General features: G+C 46.4%; 1 protein-coding gene across 5 annotated transcripts in view; it reads right to left on the bottom strand.

Moving 5' to 3' along the window:
- Positions 1–13810, bottom strand: part of SPTBN1 (spectrin beta, non-erythrocytic 1) — a gene marked incomplete at its 5' end in the record, with an annotated part of 137919 nt that overhangs the window by 68664 nt on the left and 55445 nt on the right. Inside the window, one exon of one of the 5 annotated variants that reach the window (XM_082481197.1) lies at positions 11097–11205. The exons of the other annotated variants lie outside the window; for them this stretch is intronic. Within the exon in view, the coding sequence (XP_082337323.1) occupies positions 11097–11205 (109 nt within the window). Of the gene's footprint in view, positions 1–11096; positions 11206–13810 lie in introns of those variants that run through there. 5 annotated transcript variants of the gene reach the window in all.

Raw genomic sequence — 13810 nt, 5'->3', positions numbered from 1 at the left:
TTTCAAGTGGCACAGAGCATCATTAGCACCGACGCGCTGGCAAATATCAGTGCCACTTGTCTGTTAAGAGCAAATGTTCCAGTAAATAAGGATTTATATCATGGGGATTTGATAATATACCCTATCAGGCATCATTATTAAGATACTTATTTTGGGGGAGAGACAGAGAGAGAAGGATTTAATAATATGTGAGCAGTGGCAGATTTATGGAAAAGTGTGCCATAACTTCCATGTCTCGCTCTGCGAACTCCTTCCGTAGGACTTAGGCGACAGCTATGAACCATCATGTCCAGATGCAACCAGCACATAATCTGCTATTAGAGGCTACTGGATTATCAGTGCACCTGTAGAAGTGACAGTGGCCACGACGTCACTTAGGGAACAGTCAGGAAATTGTCTACAGGCATCGCCAATTTTCTAAAACAACTTCCCTGTCGTGTGCAACACACCTTACTGTTACCAGGTGAGGCCACGAGGATGAAACGCAACTCGCACCCCGTGGGGCGAATGAAGCCTGTGAAGTCAAAGAGAGGCAATTCACCTCCGAGAAAGCAAATACAGTTCCCACAGCCACAGCTAAAACGGTTCCCGATACCCTTTCCTTCTCCTTTGGGCTCAAGATTAGAGCCTCAATCCAATCAGACTTCACCCACTTAAAGGAAGAAGCGACACGTACCCTGTGGCTTTTGTCCGCACCCGCAGCCCCAGCGCGCAGCGGCACGGCACGGCACGGCACAGCCCCCTCGGCACAGCGGGCGAGAGCGGGTGCACCCACCTGCCCTGTGGGTACAGACACTGCCGTCCCAAGGAATTACTTTTAGTTAAACAGCTCGAGACACTTAGCATTTAAGGGCATGGTTAACCCAAATTATTGAACTCCCCATGCATGAGAATAAGAGAAAGGTCAGAAGTTTAGAATGCAATCATCACTTGATGTTTCTAGACACCTCCCCTATTTATTCAGAGCCTTACTTAATTGCGATTCCATAACAGGTTATTACTCATGTTAAATTGTGATCAACGTACAGTCACATCCGCAATTTCAGGGCGGTCTCTTTCATTATATTGCCAGACAATCTGGAAAAGCTGAAAAGAGGAACACACCCTGAAAAAAATGGCCATTGCACTACCAGAGTAAGTCTAGTTTCCCCGGAAATAACTGTTGAAAGATACTAAACTAGATGCAGACTTAATTATTAACCAAAGCAAACCATAGTTAGTTGGCTATGGATAAGACAGTCATGTTTTCACTTTCCTTTTTTCCGGGAATCAAATATTTTCAAAAACTGGAAACACTGCCTGGATAAAATAAACACAAAGAACTGGAATTTGGGGGGTTTTGGAAGGGGAAGACTGAACCCAATATAGGGTACCAGTGTAGAGAAGCTGAAACCAAAGAGGAGTCGTTATTTGAGAAGATTGCAGGAGCGGGCCTGAATTTCATAGAATCATAGAACGGTTTAGGTTGGAAGGGACCTTGAAGATCATCCAGTTCCAACCCCCTGCCATGGGCAGGGACACCTCCCACCAGCCCAGGTTGCCCAAAGCCCCATCCAGCCTGGCCTTGAACCCCTCCAGGGACGGGGCAGCCACAGCTTCTCGGGGCAGCCTGTGCCAGTGCCTCACCACCCTCAGAGTGAAAAATTTCTTCCTAATATCTATTCTAAATCTATCCCCTTCCAGTTTGAAGCCATTACCGCTCATCCTATCACTACATGCCCTTGTAAAAAGTCCCTCTCCAGCCTTCCTATAGGCACCCTTCAGACACCGGAATGCTGCTATAAGGTCTCCCCAGCGGAGAGAGACAAAATCCCTCGAGCGAGTCCCTCAGCACTGTGCTGTTGTGCAGTTCCGTTGCCTTTAACGGGGCTGCCTTGGTTCAGATTAGGAGAGAAGCGGGCTCTGCATATTGGCTGATTTTCTGAAGGTTGCCAAGCCATGAAGTTAAATTTAGGTATCTTTATTAAACCGTAGGGTTTTGGTTTGTTTTTTTTTTTTTTTTTTTTTTCCAAGAAAAATCTGGGCAGCCAGCATTTATTTTGTTCAGATAAACTCTTAAATCTCTTTGTAACAATGCAATGTTTTGTTTAATCTTGGCAGGCATTAGGTCACCCCTTGCTTGTGATTAGAGCGCTGTGGTAATACAGATCATTTTTGTACCTTGCCACCACGCCTTCTTCACTGTCTCTCTGGTATGTAATTCTCCGGCTCTTCTACCGGAAAATTCAGTTCTGATAGAACTAAAACAGACAAGAAAAACTTAAAGAAACTAACCGCCAAACTAAAACAATCCTCAGAAACATATGCCTGGCCATTTTGACAATATCCAAGGCAGAGACGTTTGTAGTCTCTACAAGGGACAACAAATACAATTCCTGCGCAATGCCGTTTGGGATGATACTTCTCCTGTTTGCTAACATCGGAAGTATTTGAAACCTACAAAGGAGAAATGGTATTTATGACCCCCTGCCTCCCCCCATAACCTGAATACCGTTTTACTAAGAAGAGTGCAGGATTGTGCATTTTACGAATTACACATCAAACAGAAAACTTGACCCTGTCCAGTGTAAATTTGTCGTGTACGTGCAACTGGGCCTGCGCTTTCAAGAGTTCCAGCTCACATTTTCATGAGCGAACTAAACTGGATTGAGCACGGAATTATCAGCACTTCCAGTTATCTCGTGAAAAGGCCACTGGGTAATGCCAGATCTTTCACAAGACCTTTGAAAAGCCACAAACGTGGCCCCTAGACTGTGCCACAGTGACTGCCCGCGCGTCTGCTGAACTGTACTGTTCCCCTCAAAAACTGAAGGGCCTTTTTCTTTAAGCTTCTTTCGAAGTGAAACAGTGGGGCATTCAGCACGGCTGCGAGACTGGTTAATATTAGTTTGGCTACAGTAGTTCTCTTTCAACAAAGGAGGCTCTCAGCCCGGGATACCCTCCTTCCAGCAGCAAGTGTACAAGGTCTTTTGTGTCAACGTGGGCTCTCCCGGCCATCGTGACCTTAGACTCCACATCAAAAGTCACAAGCATGAGTGGTCACCATCCCTCTTGTCTTTTCTGCTCTGAAAGAAAGGCAAGGATTCAGCGATACGCGTTTTTAGAAGCAGCTAGCAATTTTAGGCTCACTTGCCCTCCTTAATTCCATGCAGGCTATCACGGAGGACAGTGGGGCCGGAATTACTTTGGGCGCTAACTATGATCAGTATGTCAATGAAATACGTGTTCAAAACTGAGTTAAGAGCAAGGCTCTCCTCCCCAAAGCACTCCTGCTCCCATCGGGCGGGGAGCACACGTACTCCTCTGCTTCTGCTTGCCAGGCCACCGCCTTATTCCTGTTGAACTGAATTTCAGAACTGCTGGAACGCAGAGTAATCCACGAGTTTCTCACCCTCTCCACAAATGACCCTTTACTTTGAAAGGACTAATTCTGAGTTGGGAGGAGAGATGTTTACCTAACACTTATCCAACAACTTTCGTCTTCGGAGTCGCTACGTCACTTCACTTGGACTACGACACCGGGAAAAGGACCATTACATGTTTCCAAATGAAAGTCCACGTTTGATTGCTTGTGGGAAGAGTAAAGCAGATTCTAAGCCCCCTCATTTATTTTACTCTATCTCCTTCACCACAGCTTTTAGAGTTAACAGAGACTAATTCCTAATATTTGGCTTAACAGTTTTCCCAAACCCGTCTACTCAATGAAGAGAATTTATTTTCACATAAGGGAAAATCATGTCATTGTCATACCCTCCAAATTAACAGCTGATACTCAATACTTCACGATTCAACTTAAACAGGAACAAAAAGACCATCAGAGCCGTTAGTACTCCAATACGCTTTCACGAATTTCTTACATGAAATCCAGGCTCTGAGCAGAAGGGGTGCACCTGCAAACCCCATGTTCTGTGTGAGGATATCACACAGAAGTAGGTTGGCACAGGGAGTCGGAAGTGGAGATGTTGTGAATCATGCTGCAAATCTGTAATTTGATTTTCTTCGCCATTTCTTCTTAGCTTAGGTAGCATTTCATCCACTGTAATAGTCAAAGCATGCACCCAACAGAAAGACGGGAAGAAAAAGGAGGAAATCACAGAAGAGATTTGAGAAAGAACTCGGGACTGAAAGCCTCCCATTGTTCTGGCTTTTTATCACCACTTTCATCTCTGTCCGTAGTCTTTTTTTTATTGCCCCACTTTCCACAGAAGTTAATGGCAAAACCCACAATCAATTTGAATAGGGCTCCTGGATAGGAAAAATATTTGGAATAGGAGCCTGTACTGCTACGTGGTTACAACACGCCTACGAAACACAGGGACCGGGACACTTAGCTTGAGACATCCAACGCAAAAACACAAAAGGGCAGCTCCTGTGCTAGCACGAACGGCTGCTTTTCCAGATTTGCAGAGCTGCTGGGATTTACACCAGTTAAGAACATCACACAAACCATTTTACTGTTCTAACTCTGGCAACAAATCACCCCCAGGGTATTCAAAATACCTTACCGTCCCATGTGAAAATACCCGCTTACAAGCTTTGTTTCCTTCACAATTTCAGAGCCACAAAAAGTACACCAGAATTGCCCTTTTTTAAACAAAATTATGCTCCAGAGCCTGGAGTTTTCTGTTTGTTTTAAAATTAAGTGTCTTATATATACAGTTAAAGAACAAATATTACAAACATAATGTAACTTGAAGAGAACAGACTACAAAAAACCTGAGGCAACAGCTCAGAGTTGTGAATTTTCACAGTTATTTCAGTGCGGAGCCAAATCCAATTTAAACGTTTACTTCTTCAACTGTATCAACACTGACCATATTAGCAGAAATACCTTACTCGTTTAACTTGCTTTCTGTATCTTCACAAGTACCAAACCCCATAACCAGAAAAGGTAAATTTCTGGAAACTTTAAAGACAAAAAAGAGCTTTTTAAAAGAGAAAGCAGGAATTTGGGACAAAATGTTGTCTTCGGTAGTTATGGGATTACCAAAATCTGATTTATTTCCCTAATAATGAGAAATTTCTTCGTCCTCATTTCATCTTGAGCCACGGTAACAGTTTAGCAGTAAAGATGGACATGCCACACTGTCCTGAATAGCCCTTTAAAACAGGGAAAATACAAAATGTTAGACTTTATGTCTCACTGTTCCTGCTTCAAGAAAGTCTTTCACAAAAACCTTCTGTTAAGTTTTCCTCAAAATCTCATATTTAGTTTTGTGGGTTTTTTTTTTTTTAGTCCCGGGATTGGGAGAGAACAGGAGTGAAGGGTTTGAATCCTTTTAAGTTCCTGAGTGTTTTTGAAGATGATCCTGCATATACAAAACTATTTGAGAACCTTCTGCAAAGCCTTCATGTTTCACTATACATCATCTAGCCAAAAATTTTAGAAGTGTGGAGGCAAAGTTAAATAGTTTATGTGTAATAAAATTAACAGACAACACATGTGGTCACTGAAACATGGCTTTCGCTTCTGACTGTACTCACCTCGTCAGCCCCTGTCCAAAGGGCGGGCATGAAACAGATTCCCCCGATGCAATATTTAGGACTAGGGATAAATAACGATATCTGTGTGTAATTCCAGTTTCTACAATGTAATTGTAGGCTTTTACTTGTGGAAAGGGCAGAAATGCTAAGGAGGCTCCGAGTAGCCTTGTCTCACTGTGACTCCCCGCGCCAGTTCTGTGCTACAAGGGGACGTGCAAAGAGTTGAAATTCGACCGGTTGGTTTTACGAGCAGACAAGTACGAGTCCTAGCAAGCGATTCGCTACAAATGCCCATTTTAATGAAGGACCTGGACATGCGAGTTACAACGCTTACCCAGTTATTTCCTCCAAGTTAAATCCCCAATTTAGAGACTCAAGATTAGTTGGCAAGATCACTTTTATAAACTTCACATTTGAAATATTTCTAGACAGACAAGACTTTCACCAGTATTCTGCTACCGTCTCTGTTTCAGATGGCTAAAATACCCTAAAATTGAGTCCAGGATTCAGGTATGTTTGCAGGAATCTTTACATTAGAAAGAATAAGGAAGAAATACACATTCAAAACGCTGCTACGGAGATCACTTAAAAACTCTTTGCAAATCTGACAGGGCTTCCATCCGCGTAGTTTGTGCTCACGTGTTCACCAAAACCAGAAGATCGAAGTATGCAGTGAGACACGCAGCCTTTGGAACGGTTGCAGACAGCAGAAAATCAAGGAAAATTTGCCACAGGAATATGTGCAACTTCAGCGGATCTGGCTGGGTGAAAAAGAGAAATCCATGTAAACCAGACACATTTCATCTGGAATGAAATCCAGCCTTCCCGCATTTCACCTTTAACAGAAATTACCATGACAAGAAATGCCAGGGACCGATTTGGTAGACAAAGTAGGATGCCCTTCAGTTCACTAATCGCCGCCTGTAGCTATGCAGGTCACTGCTGCGAGAGACTGAAATCCTTTAAAAGGTAAATCTTGCAACAGGGAAGACAGCTGTCGAAACCGGCTTTTCCAAGGGCACCCGCTAACTTCAGAGGAGCCTGGGCGCAGCAGAAGTTCTCGCCGCCCCAGCGCAGGACAGTCCTTCAGCAGCTCCTGCAAACTCGTGAGTTCACAGTGAGAGCTCCCCGCTTATCCTCGAGCACAGGCAGGGACGTGGGGAGAAGATTGTCTCGCAGGAAAAGCTATGGAGAAGCCCTGCTTCAGAATAAATAAAAAAAAAGCAAAACAAACAGGAAAATTTTCCTGCCGTTCTGCAGCCTGGATGGAACCAATCTATGCATACGGATCTCTATATTATCGAAGCCGATTATCATTGACCACTTAAAAATAGAAACTGCGTGTCTCTCTTTTTACGCCTAACTGGAACCCAGACCAAACCTACTCAGGTCATTGCAGATCAAAGGATTACACAGCCAAGGAGCTCCCCCGCTGAAGGGCACTGCTCTCAGAGCAAGATTTTTGCCCCGGACACCCAAGATACTCATACAATTGCATTTTGTTTTCTGGTGCAGGTAGTGCCGTGTAGCCACGGTCAGTCCTTCATCCCCACGAAAGAGAGTTTAGAATTGGTCTAAAGCCGCCTTAAACACCTCCGCTCACCTTTCCTACGGGCTTATTCCAGCGGTCACTACATTAGGTGCCAAGTTTTTCAAACCATGCTATTTCTAACATGGCTCAAAAGTAGTAATAAAATAAAGGCACTTCCACCCAGGCAGCCTGGTCACCAAAACACATGGGGCTCCCACTAAAAATGGACGGTTTCCAATCTGAAACGCAACACGAAAAACAAAATTGAAAGGTAGCACGCAGCAGGGTGCACCGCAGAGCTCCTCTGAAAGCTGGCTTTCCTCTGGGGATTTATCAGGAGCACAGATCTAGCTCTCCCCCATCCCCCAGGATTTGACGTTTGTAATTACCACTGGAAATTTCACACCTAGGGCGCAGCCGCAGAGCTGAGACCCAACTTCCCAATTACACCGCGGGGGCTGATAAAGGCACCAAGCTCCTAAATGCCAGAAATGTTAATAAACACCACGCTGTCCTGTTAACCAGGCGGGAAGGAGCCCGCCAGCAGCGATGACAGCTGCTCCTCTGGGCCGCCGGCGGCTTCCCTGTGGCACTGACACTCACTGCCTTCCCTGTGGAAGGCGATACAGCTGCAGGGACCTCCTTCCAAATTCCTGACTTGCATTAACCTCTTCCTGCCAACTCCTGCAACCGCGCCAAGCCAATGCGCAGCATCCTGCCGCATGAAGGCAGCGCAGGTGACAGCCTCGGTTTATAATCGCAACACATCTGGTTTGCTTTTCATTTAACTCCTCAGCCGAGCAGGACAAGTTTTCTCCACTGAGGTACCCTGCGCGAGCTACAGGGCAACGGAACAAGTTTTGGGGTCTTGCCTTTACTTGCAGAGAGCTACTCCAGCCCTGCAACGCAATCCCTTTCTACTGAACAAGCGGCCCCGAGAACCAAAACTCCACACCTCGGTTTAAGATGACAGCAACCACTGATACTATCGCTCACTTACCATTCCAGGACTGCGTGAACTAACCATAAGAAGAATTTACTGAAACTTAACAAAGGAAACGGGACTTGCTAAAGCATTTTTCTCCCCACACCTGCGCCGACATTCTCACGAGCACAAGGACTGAGTATGTTAAACTTCTCAAATTATCATACACAAGACTTCAGGATTTCTTTTGCCACAACGACAGCCTGGATTCACTCGCAGCAGTGTCTTCTGCCACAGCCTGCTTCCCTCCGGCCCGTCAAGGCAAACGGGAGCTGGGATCTCCTGCAAGGCGACCCTTCCCTGGGGCAGAAGGAGCCACTTTGGTCCCTTCAGTGCAGTCCCACAACTTGCAGAGGCTTCACACCCCAGTGGGACAGGGCTGGAAAATCTGCTTTAAAGGCTCCACAGTCATCATCAAGTTGAATCCTTAAAATCACCATTTTGAGGCATTTAAAAAAAGGTGAAATATGGGAGCGCCTAGGTGATCACTTATGATCCGAACTTACTCTGTCCCCAGCGTTTTGGGGTGGAATTAGGTTGGTTCCTCTTTTTGTCTCATGTGAAGATGCCAGCGCCAAATCTAGTGTATTGTCTATCTCAGGAAAGAGGAGATCAGAGAGAGTTGTCCTCTACTCATTGCTGATTCACACTTCTGCTTCTTACAGGGCCTGAGCACTTGTGCTGTGTTATTTCAGTCAAAACAATGTGCTCCTAAGTGCTTTTTTGGGGGAAAACTCCCAACCTTCACTAGATGTGAACAGTATCTTGCTACAACATGAGCGGAGTCTACAGTAACCCTGCGTGGTGCCAATACCGGAGCTGCCCTGGAGAACCACGCGACCAGGGGCAAGAGGGGTCAAACACAGTTACAAAGGAGGAAAACACAAAAATAAAAAGGCAGGAAAGCTTCTGTGCTACCTTTTAGCAGAGACTGAAGAATGTTTGAAACATATCTGCTCTTACCTGTTTGTACACCCCCACGGTGCAAAAGGAAAAACTGGTGATAAATTTGTAATTTAAAAATATTACGTATATTCCGCTCATCCTTGCTGGGTCTGAGTCTGGATGCGCTGAGCAACGCCCGGTGCCACAGAACACCCAATGTTTTCACCAGAGCCTTCTGGCAAGAGGGCAAGAATCATCTCGAAATTTTATAACTAGAAATTCATGGCTTTTTAGATATTCTTCGAACAAAGAGCCATTGCTCCAAGGCCAGGCACCCTCTCTGCCAGTAGAGCGAAGCCACTCCCTTTACAGCGCACAGTATTTTGGTATGGTTATTGAGCGTTTCACAAAGCGTCTAGTACGTAATTTAAAACATTTCGTGTACCTAAGCTCCACCCTGAACAAGATCATCGGCGGCGCTCCTTTTCAAGCCTACCTGCCTTCTCTGCAACGCGAGTCCGTAAACAGCTGTGGGACGGTTTACTGCAAAGTCCCTCCTCGCACTTGCAGAATTCACTGCATTTTATCTCTTGTTAGAGGAAATTGCAGTACATTTAGGAAGGGTATTGCAATATATTTTTTTTTTTTTTTAAAGTGAACACAGTGCATTCCACTGCAGGGAAAACTCGCTTTCTGTGCTTTCAACACTGCTGTCTGCTTTCCTCTTTCAATGTGATGTAAACACACAGATAATGGATTCCTGAAGCAGTGACCCTGAAAACGATAAAATCTGCCTTCTTTAGACTGCTAACTTAACCAGCAGTGAAAGAGGCGTGAGCCAGTTGTTTTTTGGTTGGGTTTTTTTTTTTTTCCCAGTCCCACAAACTTACCTCGATCTTTTTAAAACAAGTACCACAGTCTGAGATCTGACAGATGTCCAAGATAAAGCCACTAACATATTCCCTCCTGAGCAAGATCGGAGCCTGGGTTTTCCGTGCCTTGCCTGAGGAATGTCTATGTTGCCAGTGTTCAAGATGCTGTCATTTTATCTCATTATATCCAGTACCAGTATGCAGCCATTACCCTGAGCCAGTTTACAAGATAAACAAAGCACTATGAACAAAAGGTATTTTTTTCCCTCCCTCCTTAAGCCCACAAATCGGAACATTCTTTGCACTAACCAGGCTCTTCCTCCCTCTCTGACAGGAACCACAGGACCACACTTGCGGCACAGAGCAGAGTAAAATAAGAAACACGCACACAAGGGCTGAACTTCACTGTACTCGGGCTGCTCTGGGATTATTTACGGAGTCACATGGACATAGAGGAGGAGGAGGTTCGGTTTTGGTTAAGAATTCTTTTTTATTTTGATACTGCAGTGCTAGAGTTCATTCATCCCTGCGACGTGCCTTACACAGAGAAACAGCAGAGCCCGTTTTACCCCATCTGGGGCAGAGAGATGCTGGGCACAATCCTCCTCCACTGCCCGGCTCATAACCTGGGCTTCCCGCAGAGGTCCGAGGTCTCCCCCTTTAGAGAGCACACGACCATTCCCCAAAAGAAACGTCTGTTTTTTTCACACAGGTAGAGAATTTAATGGGAAGACATTAAAGGACGTTCTCCCTGTCTAAAAGTGGAGTAATACAAAATGAAGAAAATTGGGAATGTTAAAGTACACGAATGCTTTCTCGGAGAGCTTCTACGACACGAGCAAACTAATTTATTTGGAAATTATGCAATTGTTCTTCATTTGAAGAAGTTAAGCCACCCGCTCTTACAGGAGGCGGGCAGAGAGTTAGAAAGGGCTCTCGCACTGCAAACCGCACCGAAACAAAGCTAGGATTTTATGATGAATTTCCAGAGACCGTATTTTATTTAAGGATAAAATAGAACGACTATTTCCTCACTCTCCCCCCGTTATTCTAAGCGACTCGGTCTGGGTTAGCCCCCATCTGTAACGCTGAGTGGCTCAGAGGTTGGACATGCATCTTAACACTGTGTAAGACTGAGGACACCTTCAGAGAGATAAAAGCCACACAGTATCTCTTAAAAGAACACAAAGCTTTTTCCTATAGCACCACTTTTGGCCTCCCTCATTAACACCTTGATGCAATGAAAACAAGCCCGGACTAACACGTTTACGGGGATCATGCCATAGCAACACCTACCCCAAAAAAAAAAAAAAAAAAAAAAAATTCAGCACAGGCTTACCTTGTAACTGCTTGAATCTTCCTTCTAACTGATTGTAGTTATACGGCACCTGAGCTGCATATCCTGGGGACAACGGCCCGGGCATACTGGTTGATTTTTGTAATTCCATTTACAGGTAACACAGGGATACGATGAACTGCAGCATAAAGGAACCACAGGTTTCTCTACCATACATCTAAGTAAATTCCAGCTTCCTCGGTAGTTTGGCTTCAGTCCCTAGAGAAAATGCTCTCACTGAGCTCTAAGTAAATAACAGCTTCGGTTCAAAATCCAGCAGTGTGGGTTGGCGGTAAGCTGTCTGTAGCGGATTCAAACTTAAAGCACCATGAGGCTCGTTCCCCCCCCCCCCTCCCCGTACTCCACTACAGGCAACTCTCAAGCGCTCCAATCTGGTTTCAAACGCTCTCCTGGCCCTGGTGAAACTAAATCAAATAAAAGCAAGCCTGCGATTCAGCCCAAAGTAAAAGCAGCATGGAGCCACGCGCTGCCGTCCTTGCCAGCGCTTCCAGGAGCCGCGCACACCTCCTCAGACCTTTCTGCTGGTTTGTAATATAATCAGCAGCCGCCCGGGCGCGGGCTGATGTCACTTGATTACCATACAGCACGGTGGAGGAAACGAAGGCTGTACCAAGGGCGAAGGGGCGGCGGAGCAGGGGAAGGAAGAGCAGGATGGCTCTCGCAAGGCTGCGGCAAGTTCTTCCGCCGGGTGCAGCCCGCTCGCCCTGAGCCCCGGCAGGCAAGGTGGCAGCGGGGTCCCCGGCCCTCGGCTCCCAACGCCGCCACGGCCACGGCAGCCGGTGGTATCTTCCTCAGCAAAGCTGGTGGAATTACAACCTTTTGTTAAGAGCCTCATGTAACGGAAAAGTCTCAGATTACTATCACATGAAAAGGAGGGCACTTTTCTTTATTTATCTGCAAGGCTGTTCACTTGAAAAAGTAACACGCGCACACACGCAGAAGCACTCATTCAGTATTCAGCAGCGGGCGGGGAGGGGACGCAGAAGGATGTACGCTCCAGCACACCGGGAACAAACGGTGAAAAAGTTCTTTAAACAGCCAACCCCCGTCGCTTCATTTTATGCTACCTGTCGATATCGAGGATTTTGACATCTCCTATGTACGTGGCTCCTTGCCCACTTATCAGCGTGCTGGGTATTACTGCAAGATTAACGGTTGTCTGGGCTACGCGCTGGAGGGGGAGGGTGGTACTGTAAATAAGGGTGCCTTGCCTCTGTCTGACCGGCACCTTAATACCCTGCTGTAATATAAACGTGCACAGCAGCAGGGATCGGTACTAGAAGCCAGCTCCCGCAGACGGTGTTAGACAGAGGATGCCGGTTTCCCCTCAGGGGCCCGAGCTCCTAGCCCTCACTTATTCGTAAGTGAAATTAAAAGGTCAGTTCCACATTCATATGCTCCGCAGGCAGCACTTGCCCGTTCATTTTTAAAACTGCTGATAACGTTCACACAAATGTTTTCTCTTTTCTTGCGTTTCCAAATTCCTTTCCAATGGAATCCATGTTCCCTTCTCCTCCCACTCTGTCCCCTCATTAAACATTTCGAAATGTTGCCTTTGTTGTGAAACGGCAGTATCAAAAGTTTTCAGTCACATAGTCATTTATGTGGGGACCATTTCTGTGGGAGAAGCTCAGTGCACTCCCAGTGACTGGCCGCAGCCTCTGCTCCTGCTAGGCCTAAGGTGGAAATTCAACCAGTCATTACCAACACACCGGGGAACAAACGTGCAAGAAGCCCAACCGTGAACATTGCTAATTTAGGGAGAAGTGGTGAAAATCAACGCTTCCCAACTGAAGCTGGGGTTTCCGAAAACACACGGACTGTTGAAAACGCCTAGCACACTGCTCCCGGGGTCATAAATACACCTAAAATATTTACGGCTTTTAACTGTACTGTTTTACTTAAAACAACAACATAGCCCTTGCCCAGAGTTGCTTATTCTATTGACACAGAAGGTCTTTTACTGGCGTATTTCAGTGAACCCGTCTATATGAATATAGCTGTATTTACGCAAGACTTTTGGTGCTGCAGCAGTCCTCAAGCAGAGCCTGAAAGGTCTTTGACAGCCGGCCTTCAATCTTTTCAGCGCTACCTACACTTGTGCCACTCAAAGACAGTTCAGCTGCCCAAGCCGGACCTCACAGTGTCAGGGAAGAAAGCGACAGGCCCACGGTGCCGCCTGCGGGCTGGCGGCCCAGCAGCGGCTTTGCGAGGCGGCAGGGGGATCTGAGGAAGCACCTGCGCTCGTCCCTGCGGCAGGCAGGATGCTGCTCTCCAGACAACAATGTGCTGATGCGGCACGGCGAGTCCCCCGTTCCTGCCAAACCTTGCCCCGATAACCTTTGTACAGCCAGCAGCAGACCCTCCAGCACGCAGGGACCCACGCGCTGCAGCTGCGGCCATGGGATTTCCAAGGCTGGGGGGGGGGGGGGGGGGGGGAAGAAGGGCAACCCAAAAATACAAAAGGCTCCAAAATTTACGGTAACAGAGCTTGGTAACCTGAGCGTTAATACAGAAACGCGAACTGCCCCAAAGCTCAAGGAGCGCTTTTTACCCAACGCACAAGTACAGGCTTATTTCCGTCACAATTTTTTTTCCTGCAGCTTTCTACCCCCGGCAGCTTTTGCCTGGGCTGCCTGACCTATGGTATAATTAAACGCAACCCTTCCCCCGGAGAGCAGGCAGGCAGCCAGGCC

The sequence above is a fragment of the Vanellus vanellus genome (genome assembly GCF_965231255.1).
Source record: "Vanellus vanellus genome assembly, chromosome: 3".
NCBI lineage: Eukaryota > Metazoa > Chordata > Aves > Charadriiformes > Charadriidae > Vanellus > Vanellus vanellus.
This window is presented reverse-complemented; position numbering and strand designations above follow the sequence as displayed.